Source organism: Macrobrachium rosenbergii, chromosome 55, assembly GCF_040412425.1.
Source record: "Macrobrachium rosenbergii isolate ZJJX-2024 chromosome 55, ASM4041242v1, whole genome shotgun sequence".
NCBI classification, from domain to species: domain Eukaryota; kingdom Metazoa; phylum Arthropoda; class Malacostraca; order Decapoda; family Palaemonidae; genus Macrobrachium; species Macrobrachium rosenbergii.
Genome location: NC_089795.1, coordinates 50,087,967 through 50,103,883, shown reverse-complemented (window position 1 = coordinate 50,103,883; position 15,917 = coordinate 50,087,967). Strand labels below are relative to the sequence as shown.

The window sequence follows — 15,917 nt, the reverse complement described above, 5'->3', positions numbered from 1 at the left end:
TCTTCTCCTATACTCGTCATTCATCATTTATCATTCTCTGTCAGTCTCCTCATTCTGATGAACATTCCAAATTTTCGCAAATATTTTCATTATCACTCTCAATGTCTTCTCCCATTCCTTCCATTCATCGTTCGTCACGCTGCGTCAGTCTCCTCATTCTGATGAATATTCCAAATTTTCGCAAATATTTTCGTTATCACTCCTTATCTCTCCTCTCCTTCCTTTCATTCATCATTCATCATTCAGCGTCAGTCTCCTTATTCTGATGAACATTCGAAATTTTCGCGAATATTTTCATTATCATCCTCAATTTCTTCTCCCATTCTTTCCATTCATCGTTCATTACGCTGCGTTAGTCTCCTCATTTTGATGAATATTCCAAATTGTCGCAAATATTTTCATTATCACCCTCTATCTCCTCTCCCATTCCTTTTATCTGTCATTCGTCATTCATCAATTCTCTGCCTTCTCTTTCGTCCTTCAGTTATCATTGATTTTCACGTAATTTACTTTAGGCTTAATTATGTTCTTCGATGGTATCATCTAAGTTTGTTTAATCAATGCTATCATTTGTCTCAATCATCTGGTATCGCTTGTATAAACTTAGTTGTTCGATGTGCAGTTTGTGACTATAATAATTTATCAAACCCATAATAAAATAGGTTTCTTTTTATCTACAATAATATATCAAAATCCATAATAAAAATGGGTTCTTTCATCTATAATGATTGATCAAATTCCATAATAAAAATGGGTTTCGTTTTATCAAAAATTATTTATCAAAATCCATAATAAAAATTGATTTAATTTTTTCTACGATAATCTATCAAAATTCACAATAAAAACTGGTTTATTTTCATCTGCAATAATTTATAAGAAACCATAATAAAAATGGGTTTCTTTTTATCTATAACAATTTATCAAAATCCATAATAAAAATTGGTTTCATTTTATCTATAATAATCTACCAAAATTCGAAGTAAAAATTGATTTCTTTTTATCTATAATAATTTATCAAAAGCCATAATAAAAATGGGTTTCTTTTATCTATAATAATTTATCAAAATCCATAACACTGTAGAAATTGGTTTCTTTTTATCTATAAAAATTTATCAAAATTCATAATAAAAATTGGTTTCTTTTTATCTATAATAATTTATCAAGAGCCATAATAAAAACTGGTTTCTTTTTATCTAAAATATTCATCAAAGCTATAACAAAATTCATTCGTTTTAAAGATTACTACTGTGACAGTATTGTCTCTGTTTTCACTTAAATTCAAGTGGGTAAAACGCTCACGCGTACATATTTACATTTAAATCACCGTGGACATTTTATTCAGCACTGCAGATCATAACATCAACAATAATGAGGTTATGAAGAACAGTCACGTTCCTAAGAAGATGGTGATAAAATAAGACCCTTTTTCTTGAGAGTAAATCTTGTTATTATATTCTTAAAGATATACTTGCGACCCTTCCACAGTATATCAGGGTTTACAGTAAATCAAGGGGATCCCATTTTGTCACTGACAGTAATCTTCCACGATACAAGTGAATATTAACTGAATAATTAAGACACAGACACTGTCAGATCTATTGAAAGATTTACCGCGAGAGAGAGAGAGAGAGAGATTCATGAAACCCTGTTAATATATTAGACAACAAAGCCTCCAAATTTAAATACATCATAAATAATCTCATTCACGACAATTCCGTCATACTCATCGACCTCTTCCTGGCACCCTTCCCACTCACCCAACCCGGAGCCCCTTATCCAACACCCCGATCCCCACCAACCCATCAGTCTTACATCATTCTCTAACTATCCCCTGGGGGTCAGGGGGAGGAGGGGGAGAATTCCCCTTCCCGTTGTTCAAGAGCGCTGCAGTGGAGCATAATTTCCCCCCTCTGAATGCCGAATTAAGATGTCGAGAGCTCTCTCTCTCTCTCTCTCTCTCTCTCTCTCTCTCAGGTCTTCATTTTAATGAGAAGTTGTGTTCTCGTCTTTCACAGCCGAGGTTAAAAGCTTTCCCTGGTGGGGGGAGGGGGAGAGGAACGTATTCCACGTAATCCCTTGACGTCGAGGAGTATCGTATTGTGATTTAATCCCCCAAAGGGGGGATTCATATTATCACTCTTTATTGCTTGTTCTTAAATATGTACATATATGATCCCCGCAACAATGACTCCAGTGATTTCACGATCAGATACCTCTGCAGTCTCTCTGTTGAGTTGCTAGAAGATCCTTGATCCGGATTTCGGATCCGGATTCTACTCGAAATTAAGTCATATTTATTAGTGGAAAAATGATAATGAGAAAAAAGAATTTGGATGGTAAAACAAAATATAAATTGTCAAGCAGTAATACGGATGAATGAATTACTAATATGTTATTATTTTCAAGAATGAATAGAAAGAATAGTAATTTTTCTGAATAAGAGATTGCTATTATATATATATATATATATATATATATATATGTATATATATATATACATACCTACACATTTTATATATATACATATATATTCTATATATATTTTATAATAATAACAACAACAACAACAACAACAACATACAGTTCAATGAAAATTCCTGTGAGGCTACCCATCCCGAGTATTTTTGTTTTATTTATCTATTTATCTCGAATGCGTGTTTGACCTTCAATGTCTTAATTATTGTTCCGACATTTATAAGCCAAGGGATGGACATTTGGCTCATCCTGTTGACATACGAGGCTTGACGAGGGAGACTTGGTTATTTTCCTCCGCTGTTACGACAGTTTTGGAAAGGATATCGTGAAGTCCTATAAAGTCCTGTGGAAGGATAAAAGGATGAATTCCTACTCTGTCGTCGATTTTGATGTCGGTGTTATAAGAGAGAGGAGATAAATAGGCACTGTCTTTGAAAAAAGAAATTAGATTTTCGAACTGGACTGTTTTGTGACCGGCTTCGTCTTTTTATATTCTTCTTTTTCTTCCAAAATTGAACGATTTGGTTTTATTTATATAATCTTTAGCTCCTTCTTCTTCTTCTTCTTCTTCTTCTTCTTCTTCTTCTTCTTCTTCTTCTTCTTCTTCTTCTTCTTCTTCTCGAATTGAAAGATCTGGTTTTGTTTACATTTTCTTTAGCTTCTTCTTCTACTTGAATAGAAATATATGGTCTTGTTTACATTTCATCTATCTTCTTCATCATCTTCTTCTTCTTGAGTTGAAAGATCTGGTTTTGTTTACGTTACCTTCAGTGTCTTCTTCTCCAGTTGAAAGATATCTTCTTTTTTTTTTACATTTTCTTTGGCTACTTCTTCTTCTGCTTAAAATGAAAGATCTGGTTCTGTTTACATTTTCTTCCGCGTCTTCTTCTTGAATTAAAAGATTTGGTTTTGTTTACATTTTCTTCTACTTCTTCTTCATCTTCTTCTTCTTCCCGAATTAAAAAATCTGGTTTTGTTTACATACTCCTCAGCGTCTTCTCCTTGAATTAAAAGATATGTTTTTGTTGACATTTTATCTTTAGCTTCTTTTTCTAGATTTTGAAAACCAATTTTTTCCCCGTTCGTCTTTGCCGTCTAAATAAGGATGGATTGAATGAATTATCATCAGTTTCTCTGGCGTTACAATGGCAAAGGTCATCGTTACTGGCAATTATATTAGTTAAATCAACTTATTTCGTAAATGCTATAAAATGATGAACATAAAACTCAGAGGTTATAAAACATTAAACTCATAAAAGCTGTTAAGAAAGTAAGTACGAGTATACTGTCTGTCAGGTGGAATCAGAACCAAAACATTAAATTTTTCCTGGACGAATTTTTTTCCTCATAAAAGATATGAAATTATGAATAAAAATTCGTAAGTTATAAAACATTAAACTCGTAAAAGCTGTTCAGATAGTATAATATCTATCAGGTGTGATCAAAACCAAAACATTAAATTTTTCCAGAACGAAATTATCCCAGTGGCCTTTATTCGTAACTCCATGATTACTCGTGTGTCAAAGTACTTCAGAAACAGCAGTTCTGAATTAAGGAGTACTTGAAGATTTTGCGCTGATTATGACAGCGTAATGGGGCGTCATGACTACATTGTTCAAAGAGTAATTCCTGTATTCCCTGTGTGTGATAAAAGATCAAAGAGTGACTAGCTTTAAAGTAGATGGTTCCTTGTCAGGCGGTAAAGGTGTAGTGATATATATATATTATATATATATATATATATATATATATATATATATATATATATATATATATATATATAATATATATATATATATAATATATAGTATATATATATATATATATATATATATATATATATATATATATATATATATATATATATATATATTATTATGGTACCATTTGAAGATAAACACTGCTACAGTATAAGATTTTGCAGACAACTGTATCATGATGTAGAGTTCATTTATACATACATATAATATATATATATATATATATATATATATATATATATATATATATATATTATATATATATACGAGTATATATATATATATATATATATATATATATGTATATATATGTATATATATATATGTATATACTATATATATGAGTATGTGTGTGTGTGCGTTCGCTCCTGTACTTCAAATACTGATAAGATCTATTAAATACATCAAACAAACACATTTCCTGAGCCTTAAATATAGAGATACGCGTGCAAGTGCAAATGCGGTGCATCGTGTACCACATAGACTGAGTATTCATTGATGGCGAAGGTCATTCACAAAAATAGCAAATGAATGAACATAGTGTACGTATCAACGGTAGGACTAGCTGTGAGACGGAACAAGTTAATTCCTTGCACATTGAGCTATGTTTGTGTACAATGATCTGTTATTATTATTATTATTATTATTATTATTATTATTATTATTATTATTATTATTATTATTATTATTATTATTATAGGAGAAACAGTAATAATAACCAGATTTACGAAAGATATACAGCTTTATAAGATTGTCAAAAGAATTAAAGTTACCAAATGAATGAACGTGCGCATAGGCGGTAGGATTTCCTAAGAGGTGAAAAAAATAATCCCTGTCTCTTTGAGCTAAGTTTGTCTTACAATTATTATTATTATTATTATTATTATTGTTATTATTATTATTATTATTATTATTATATTATTATTATTAGAGAAACAGTAATAATAATAATAATAATAATAATAATAATATAAATAATAATAATAATAATAATACTACGAGTCGAATAATGACTGTGATAGAACAAAAATAATAATAATAATAATAATAATATTATTATTATAATATTATTAATAATTAATAATGATATAATGATAACAATCATAATTATTATTATTTTTATTATTATTATTATTAGTTATTATTATTATTATTATTATTATTATTATTATTATTATTATTATTAGAGAAACAGCAATTACAATATTTTTTTTTACAAAATATATGCTGCTTTATAAAAATGTCAACAAAAAAATTAATATTTACCAAATCCACAAGAGACTACGTCAAATAAAACGAGATAATAAATGTAGAGTCGTGGCAATCTTCGCTACATCAATCCATTGCTCGATTTACTTGATGATTGGCTTACTTCTTATCTTTTTTATTCTCTTGTTTATATCTCCTTATCTGTAGCCTAATGGCTGTTATCATGAGATCTAGATAAGGCTATCAAGGGCCGGTGGTTTGATGCTGTTTCAGTTCTTTCATAGGTAAAATTTAACTTTATATCACTTGTTTTTATTCTTGTTTCGTATTAGCCATTTTTATTCACTTTTTAGTTCTTCGTTGGACGGGTGGGCAGAGCTCTCGACTAGACGGCTGTTGGCCCAGCGTTCGACTCTCCGACCGGCCAATGAAGAATTAGAGGAATTTATTTCTAGTGATAGAAATTCATTTCTCGTCATACTGTGGTTCGGATTCCACAATAAGCTGTAGGTCCCGTTGCTAGGTAACCAGTTGGTTCTTAGCCACGTAAAATAAATCTAATCCCTCGGGCCACACCTAGGAGAGCTGTTAATCAGCTCAGTGGTCTGGTTAAACTAAGATATACTTAACTTTGTTACATTTTTTCCGAATCTTACGTATTAATTCATTTATTTTAATTGCATTCAAAGTACTTTCTTTTGTACTCCTTTTTTTCACCTTTACTTATAAACTAATTTCTTTCAGTCTCTCATATACAGTATTTGGTTTTCTTTTTCTCACAGAATTTTCCTAAAATTATTATCATACATTTTCCAAATTGCTAGCAACACATTCCTTCTGCAGTTCCTTAATTTTCTTATTATTTCTTCTCTGTTTAATACATCGACTATATTTTCTAAGCATTTCTTGATATTTCTTTTAATTGCCAAAGATATTGTTAACCCTTCTGCTGTTCGTTTTTCGTTTAAATCTTGGATCTCATACAGGTAGTTTATTTGTTCACAATTCATTTCATTACCGATCTGTTGCCCGTTCTCAAAGTAACGCAGTTCTTACTTTTCTATTTCCCTTTTTATCAAGTCATAATCTCAGGCGATTGTTCACTATTATTTTGCACCTCTCACCTGCCAATGGTAATCACTTCTTTATCTAGATAATCACTGTAATATAAACTTACTAAATTTCCATATATTTACCATTTTTTTTAATATTGCCTCATTTTCCCAAAATTCATAGGCATTGTTTTGTTTCTATGACTGTTTATCGTTACATTTCAGTGATTATTATGATACTCGAGTTGTTTGCTTTCATAAAACTTCCATTTCTACAGTAGTTACCTTCACAAACTTTTCATTCAGCCGTCACTTTCGTAATAATATGTCCATTCTGTGATTGTCACTTTCATCACACTCTTTTGGTATTGTTGTCACTTCCACATATTTTTCATAGTTGTAACTTTCATCTAGTCTATCATTTCCATAGTTGTGACTTTCATCAAACTTTCTTTTCTACAGTTTTCACTTTCATCAGATTCTTCTTTTCCGTAGCTGTAAATTTTTGTCTTATATATTTTTTTCACTTTCATCGACCTCTTTCTACAGGTGTTCACTTTCATTAACTCTCATTTCTGTAATTGTTTCTATTTAAATAACTTTTTTGTTCAGAGTGTTTCGCTTTCATCAAGCTCATCATCCTCTAGCGTTCTTTATTTATACATTTCTATTTCTTAAGTATTTCATTTTTTTCAAACCCTTCCTATGTATAGTATTTTACGTTGTTTTTACATTCATTCTTTTTCGTTTAACTTTCATCTTTTGCCGCTGTTCACTCATGTCAGAAGTCTCTCTCTCTCTCTCTCTCTCTCTCTCTCTCTCTCTCTCTCTCTCTCTCTCTCTCAACTGTTCTCAACCCATTCTCTCTCTCTCTCATCAAAAGTTTCTTTCTACACCTTCTTTCTTTTTTTCTCTCGCCAATATACTTTCTACCGAGGCTTTCTCTCTCACATTCATCAAAATTCTTTCCAAAACAGTTTTCTCTCTCTCTCTCTTTATAGTCAAAATTCTATTCTGCTGTTCCTCATTCTTTTTTTATTCACTCATGTTGAAAGAACGATTCACTGTGCTCTCTCTCTCTCTCTCTCTCTCTCTCTCTCTCTCTCTCTCTCTCTCTCTCTCTCTCTGTGTATATATATATATATATATATATATATATATATATATATATATATATATGTTTGTGTGTGTATATGTATATGTGTATATATATATATATATATATATATATATATATATATATATATATATATATATATATATATATATATATATATATATATATAGATATATAATAATTCTTTTTGCTCTTTCTCATTCTTGTCTATACAAAATCACTAACCAATACGTTCTTGAATTATCTAACTTCCATGCTCTTGTCAACAAATATCTTTCATTCTTTTGCTTTCTAATACGGTTCACTTCTTTTACCGTTACTTACCTTGATACTTTCCAGTAATACCTTAAAATTGCATCCCACTTCCTTTTCAATTTTTATAATCTTACTGAAATCCACTATCTCAGATCTTCCACCTGTCTGTTAATTTTCCTCGAATATTCCTTTTTTTTATTCCTTGTTTTACTCGAATGAAGTCAGTTTTAACTTTTTTTTTTAAATACTGATATTTTTCATTTTTAAAAGTTTATTTTCTCATTTATATCCCTGCAGAACGTCCTTTGTTTCTTTTTGAAATTATGAATAACTTCCTATGTTTTCAGAAAATTTTGATGTTTTCACATATTTCTGCTATCGTTTCTTCCTATTTACACAATTCTTTTCCTTATTACATTATCCTTGAATTCTGTTTCTTACCCATTGTCTTTATTCTGTTTTTCCACTTCAACTTCTTTTATACCATTAATTTCCTAAATAGCTTTTAAAATTTTTAAATTTCTTCTGTCCTTTCGTATTACTTCTTTCTATTTCTCATTTTCTATTCCTTCTTTCTTAATGTTTACTTTCTCCACTTTTTTCAAATTATTTTCCCATCACTTTGTAGTTTTTATCCGATTTCTATTACATATAGATTTAACTTTGTTCGTCTTCATTTCTATGTGCAAATGCGTTCCATACCTTCTTCCTACTATTTCCAGCTCTTATCACTAATACTAATAATTTTCTATTTCTTTTGCCCATTAAATTTCACCAAGTTTTAGCTTCGTTCAATATTCCTTCCATTCTAATATCTCCTACACATATTACTATGAGATTCCATATTCTTGATGACCTGGATCCTTGTCGCCAAATTTGAATTCCAGCATTACATATGTATAGAGATTTAGACGTAACAGACAATGAAAATTGGCAGTCATTAGCCAGGAATTAGTATAACGAATTGAGCATTTTTCAAGGTATATAAACGACATATATATATATATATATATATATATATATATATATATATATATATATATATATATATATATATATATATATATATATATATATATATATATATATCTATATATATATAATAATAATGGCTGACCAACCTGGCGCTGCCCGGAAAAACTCTGAATGACATTCGATAATCTATCTTACTCTCCTGCTTTCTCCTCCCTAACACCCCCTCCTCTCTCTTCTCCTCTCACTCTCTTTCTCACTCTCTCCCAACACACCCATTCACTATTATAGAAATCAACAATCTAAGGCCATGTATTCACGATCAAGTTTACCTGTCATTTCTTCTGTCAGTTCATCAAAACTGCCGTTAAAACTTACGTGTAGACAACAATTTGTGGGCGGAGACAGTCCACTCACTAGAACGGATGAACTGATGTATTACCTAAATATCTTCAGACCAGCTGACAGGTAATTGCACGTGTGGACAGGTTAGCGCCAATTTCGTGACAGTTTGCCGCTGTATTTCATCTGGGAAGCATCTCAGACGCTCTGATCAGAATATGAATAAATCATGTATAGGCGTTATCCATTTCACTGTTAGACCCTTCAACGCTTTCTGTAGGTCATTATAAGTCCAAATCACACAATAAAAATCTAAAACAATATTTCCATGTGATACAGACAGTTTGGTATGGGCCTAGGACAATGATAGCTTTTTATGATACGTGTTACTATAATGGAAGTAAATTTCACTGTCCAATTCATAAAAATTGAACCAACCCTTCAGTTCTAATTTAAACTCATTCATTATTATTCTATGAGAATAGACGTCTTTTTTTAATAAGAAATATTTAGTCTATACTCTCTTACACCTTTTTACTTCTTTCCTATTATTAAGTGAATTGCGGCAAAAGTTAGCCTTCCACCCCTTCATCATATTAAGAAAAAAAGTGGCAAAACACTTCCCTATATGGTTAACTTCAACTCGTGATACATATTTTTTAACTTGGTTTTAGGGATGTTTTTAACATAACATAATAAATTACAACTCATTATCTTTACAGGGACATCAAATTCCTTACCATAGAATAGTGTGTAAAGTTACACGTACAGCATCTATAAACTTGGTAAATTCGTACAAAAACGTAATTATGAATCAAACAAAATCGTTCCCTTCTTGGAGAAATGTTAGGCAATCGGTATTTATTGTTTTGAATAAATCCGTGTTGATAAAAGATAGAAATGATATACCGTATATCATTCTAATATATAACCATAAACAATAACTTTATTTTCCTAAATGATGGGAATACTATTCTCTACTGTTTATGATTACATCAGCAAAAGGTATAAATTGACATGTGTAAGCTTGTTCTTCCTACACAATGTTGGTGATTGTGTAATGAGTGACGTAGGATCGTTTGTAGGACCATTTTAACACCAAGTGCATAAAGGGAATGTGTTTATTTGCTTATTATTGCTTGAGAGAGAGAGAGAGAGAGTGGGTGAGTTAGTAGTGGTTTCTGCTAGCTGAAATTGTCGCATTTAGCCACTACTACTCATGCGCAGACTCGGCTTCGCTTACTACGGAAAGAAATTTTCAATTTAGGTTTTCAATGTAGATGTTATCGAGGTAATAAACAATTATATTAATTATCATCATGAATTATGATCAAAATCCACGTAAATTCTGATAAAAAATCTATGTTATAGGGGATTTATTGTTGCAGGTTAATTATTCTTCTGGCAGCGCCAGGAGAAAAGGTGAAGCCTCATGTGGAAAATGAGAATAAACCCAGAAAACTGAAGGAAAAGGTGACATAAAAACGAAAATTTAATTTATTTTGTCTGCGTTTGTATGTCTGTCACGGGATAGGGGTTTGATTTTGAGTTAAAAACCTTTCTGGGGGGTCTGTCAAGCGGTTCGGATTTCTATAGAAGCAAAACAGGTATACAAACATTCACTTTTATATATATATATAGATATATTACATATATGAATATGTATATGTTTGTCAGGGGTGCATTTACAGGGTTCCTTGCATGAATTGCAAATGTTTTTATATAGGACAATCTGGGGAGGGACTGGAGACAAGAATTAAATAACACAGATATAGTGTGAGAGCGGTACAAATGTCGAATGCTTTATTTTTACACATTAATCATTTTAATCATATGATTCATTGGGAGGGGGCAACAGTTGTTTTATATTGTAACAATATGACTCGCAGAAAAGTTGTTGAATCTGCTTTGATTAAATATCACGGTGATTTACTGAATGTAAGCCAGAGTATGTATTGTACAAACTAGACGCATTTGTTGTTGAAGAGATTTGTAAGATTGTTTCTTTTTAATCACCTGTTGAGCTGTTCTATACCTGCTGTACTAGTTTTAATCGGATCTTGAATATTTGTGTTTCCATTTTTTCAGTTTTTATGTTTTACTTTATTAGATATTCTCAGGGTTTTTAGCACTGTATCTCGAAAATGTGTTGAAATAACTCGAAAGCGCTTGGTATTCCTTCTTTTATGTTTCCTGTGGCCTTGGCTGAGTATGTATATATATATATATATATATATATATATATATATATATATATATATATATATATATATATATATATATACATATACATATATATATATACATACATACATATATACTGTATATATATATTGTAAATCTCAAAACTTTTAAACTTATTTGCCATGGTTTGTGTTCTAAAAGCCTACAGAAATCCAACTAAAAAACTCGATGATCATTATAAAGTATAACAGTTGTAAACTGCGTATTAAGTTTATAAATACTGCTTGATATTAACCGGTCCTTGCTTTTGAACAATTCCACAATTTTAAGATATCACAAATAAATACCAATAAACAAATATGTTTCCTATGTATCCAAAACAAAGAGAATGACGTAGGAACAATAAAAACAAACACTAAAACAATAAAAGCGCTGTTTGCTCAGTCCATTCACTTCGTTTTCGACGGTTGCACTTCAGGATTTTCGACAAACTTTCATTTCAGATTTTTCAACAAAGTTTCAGTTTATAATTTTTGACAGTTTAACTTAAGAATTTTTCAGTTGCATTTCAGAATTTTCGACAGTTTTACTTCAATATTTTGACAAAGTTTCATTTAAGAATTTTCGACAGTCACTTCAGAATATTCGACAAAGTTTCACTTCAGAATTTTCGACAAAGTTTAATTTAAGAATTTTCGACGAAGTTTCATTTCAGAATTTTTAACAGAGTTTCATTTCAGATTTTTCAAGAAAGTTTCAATAATTTTCGTCAGTTTCATTTTCAGAATTTTTTACAGTTTCGTTTCAGAATTTTCGAGTTTCATTTTCAGAATTTTCTGAGTTTTGCGTCAAAAATTTTCAGCAATGTTTAATTTCAGAATTTTCGACAGTTTCACTTCAGAATTTTCGACAAAGTTTCATTTCAGAATTTTCGACGCAGTTTCATTTCAAATTTTTCGACAATATCACTTCAAAATTTTCGAATTTCATTTCAGAATTTTTGACAAAGCTTCAGTTGAGAATTTTCGGCAGTTTCACTTTAGAATTTTTGACAAAGTTTCATTTCAGATAATTAGACAAAGTTTCAGTTTATAATTTTCGACAGTTTCACATCGGAATTTTTGACAGTTTCGTTTCAGCATTTTCGACAGCTTCATTTCCAATTTTCTAATTTCATTTGAGAATTTTTTTGACAAAGCTTCCAGTTAAGAATTTTCGACAAAATTTCACTTTAAAATTTAGACAAAGCTGCATTTCAGAATTTTTGACAAAGCTTTAATTCCAGAATTTTCGACAGTTTCATTTCAGAATTTTCGACAGTCTCATTCCAGAATTTTCGACAGTTTCACTTCAGAATTTTCTACAGCTTCACTGCAGAATTTTCGACAACGTTTCACTTCAAAATTTCGTTTCAGAATTTTGTGCACAAGAATCCACCCAATTTTTTTCCCCCAACAGAAATTCACTGATCTGCAAAGATCAATTTTCCACTCAATTGCGTCACATTGATTTTTGTTTTAGCTGTAATCACGAACACAAGTTGGCTTTTTAAAGACATTTCATAAATCTTTGACCATAAATTTCGTACACGCACTCTCACGAAGGAAAACAGTATTTCCTCGGAATCCAGATCATTCAAAGTAGAGAAATTCAAACTGCATTTTAAGGGAACTAAATATTTACCCACTTTTGTTCTTATTTTCGATAAAACTCAGTATTTTCAAAAGAAAAATCGCTCTGGAGAAACCCATTTTACACACACGAAAACACAAATTCTTCTTCGGAATTCTAGACCATTCAAGCTAGAGAATTTCAAACTACTTTGTAAGGCAACAAAATAATTAGCTACTTTTGTTCTTATTTACGATGAAACTCAATATTTTCAACAGAAAAACTCCTATGAAGCAACCCATGTCACAGACACGAAAACAATATTTCCTTTGTAATCGAGATAATTCAGACTAGAGAAATTCAAATTAGATTTTGTTCTTATTCTTGATAAATCGTAATATTTTCAAACGAAAAGTCCCCATAAAGCATCCCATTTCACATACACGAAAACACAATATCTTCTTAGGAATCTAGAACTATTCAAACTGGAGAATTAGAAATTCGAAATAGATTTTAAGATAACTAAATAATTAATCACTTTTGTTTTCGTTTTCGAAAAAAACTCAATATTTCCAACCAAAAAAAAAATTCCCTATGAAGCAACCCCCTCCCCCATCCTTGACAGAGTAGTTCAATTCTTCTTCGGCGAAAACTTCTTGAGACCTCGGCGGGACGACCCCGTCCTTTATTCTCTCTACGTACCTGTGATCCGGATAACTGGGCCAGCACCGGGACATGCAAGTGCCCATGGTGCGGCCAGTGGGCGAGGGCACGACAGCCGAAGCTCAGGAGCCGTGGGTTCAGGCATGGGAGAAGGGTGAGGAGGAGATGGAGACGGTCACAGAGAGAAAAATCCGCCAGAGAGAATGGGCCATGCCCGAGCCAGCTGGTCTCTCCACTGCTAGGCCAGAGTGACTGAACTGCTGCTCGGGGGAGGAGGAATCGCTAGAGACTCGCCGTCACTCGGCCCCGCTGGGATGACTGCCGCCATTTGCCAAAGAGGAATGGGCGGGTTTAAACTTGTATGCCATCTCGTGTACCGAATTTCACAGTAAAATAGGTGTTTTTACTTGCATTTCAGTTGGATTAATGTACCGAATTTCATAGTAAAATTGGGGTTTTCACTTGCATTTCAGGTGGATTAATTTACTGAATTTCTTAGTAAAATAGGCGTTTTAACTTTAATTTCAGCGTGGATTAATGCATTTAATTTCATGATAAAATTGGGGTTTAAAACTTGAATTTCAGCGTGGTTTATGTACTGAATTTCATAGTAAAATGACGCTAATTCAGCAGGTGTTTAGATGATATTTCTAGCTAATCATTTCCATGTAAGTTGATGCTATAGGATCGTCTTCCGAGTAGATAGCTTGATAGCAGTAGGCCTTACTGTATACATAACTTAGTTATATATATATATATATATATATATATATATATATATATATTTTTTTTTTTTTTTTTTTTTGCTTATATGTATGTGTATATATACTGTATATATACACACATATATTCATGAGTAATTTTCAAAATAAAAAAACTACGACTAAGATCCTCCTTCATCTTCTACTTTATTCCTTTATTTTAGTATATATGAATTTAGAACATTTGTTATAACTTTCTATGCAGCTCGCCACGACCCAAAAAATAAATAAAAAATAAATATAAAAATTAAAAGAACAGATAAAAGAAAGTGTGCGTGTGTAAGATATTTCAGGAAATGTCCACGGGACTCTACGGTGAAAAGCGTGATGTGTGACCATTAATTTAACCACGCCTTATTGATAGGCCTAAAGCTGACCTTTTATTCTTAATTCTTCGAGCTTTACTTGGCCCCTTCTACCGATAATCCATAGATTATCCTTATAGAGTCTGCAGCTGTTCATATATACCTTATATGCCTGGGCAATGTGAAAAAATTAATTACATATATATTTTGAAAGCTGCATCATTGTAACATGAAGAATACGTATATTTATTTTCTGTTTAAACGATATTTATGGACATCCAATTCTCTTCAAACTTGTGCTAAGGACAGTTTCTTTCTAATGGAAAAGATATTTTAATATGTCTTTTAGAATATATTTTTTTTTATGTTGCTAATGATTCTCACTCTGAAATATGTTTCTGTTGGAGGTACAGTCGTATAATGACATATAATTATTACAAGAACATTATAATTATTATAATGACTTATAATGGTCATGAGAACTTTATTGTTTACAGAAGCAAAATCTGTGTGAGTATTCCGTTTTTCACAATCTATGTGTTTTTAGACTAGTAAAAATTATTTTTATTAGTTTGCATTTCATCTTAAAGCTTTTTTTGCAGGTGGAGATTGGTGTCATTAAAATAAATTTGTTATAATCCAGACAAGTTCACAGAAGTCACGACATAATAATACAAAAAGCTTAGTTAGTTTTAGACAGCCTAAACTTGAACCACGTGTTCCTTTAATTGGAAAATTTGTATATTTCTGGATACCGCTATCTTCAGCTGGTATGTGCTTTAGAAATCATTGTATTAGGTCAGGAATACTTATTTAGTTTTCAGCTTTATCTAAACAAATATTTACTGTACATGATCTCGTTCACATTACTGAATTTTAGGCTTTCTATAGCAAAGAGAGCTTCAGAAACATTGGTTAAATGTCAAAATAACAGTAATGATCCTGAAGCATTCAAAATTCAAGCGCCCCCTGAACTTAAAACTTCGAAATAATTGGTAACACCATAATAAAGGAAGATTAAAGATTCCTAAAGATTCCAAATTCAATCTCTCCGTGGACTTAAAACTTCGAAATATCTGGAGAAACTCCAATACAAAATGCTTAGTACTAGTGCCAGCGAGGGAGGCACTCCAGTCACAGAAAACGAACTCTCATGTAGTCCATACCTCCTTGCCCAGCTCAGCGGAATCGATAACATCGCCGTTCTTTTC

General features: G+C 31.3%; 1 protein-coding gene across 4 annotated transcripts in view; it reads right to left on the bottom strand.

Moving 5' to 3' along the window:
* The window catches only part of LOC136835224 (uncharacterized), a 106,192-nt gene extending 92,215 nt beyond the window's left edge, over window positions 1-13,977 (bottom strand). The window contains exon 1 of one of the 4 annotated variants that reach the window (XM_067098477.1): window positions 13,680-13,977. In XM_067098477.1, coding sequence (XP_066954578.1) covers window positions 13,680-13,726 — 47 coding nt within the window. In that variant the 5' untranslated portion in view covers window positions 13,727-13,977. The remainder of the gene's footprint in view (window positions 1-13,679) is intronic. The other 3 variants (XM_067098476.1, XM_067098479.1, XM_067098478.1) reach the window with 3 other exon arrangements.
* Between the last annotated feature and the right edge of the window lie 1,940 nt (window positions 13,978-15,917).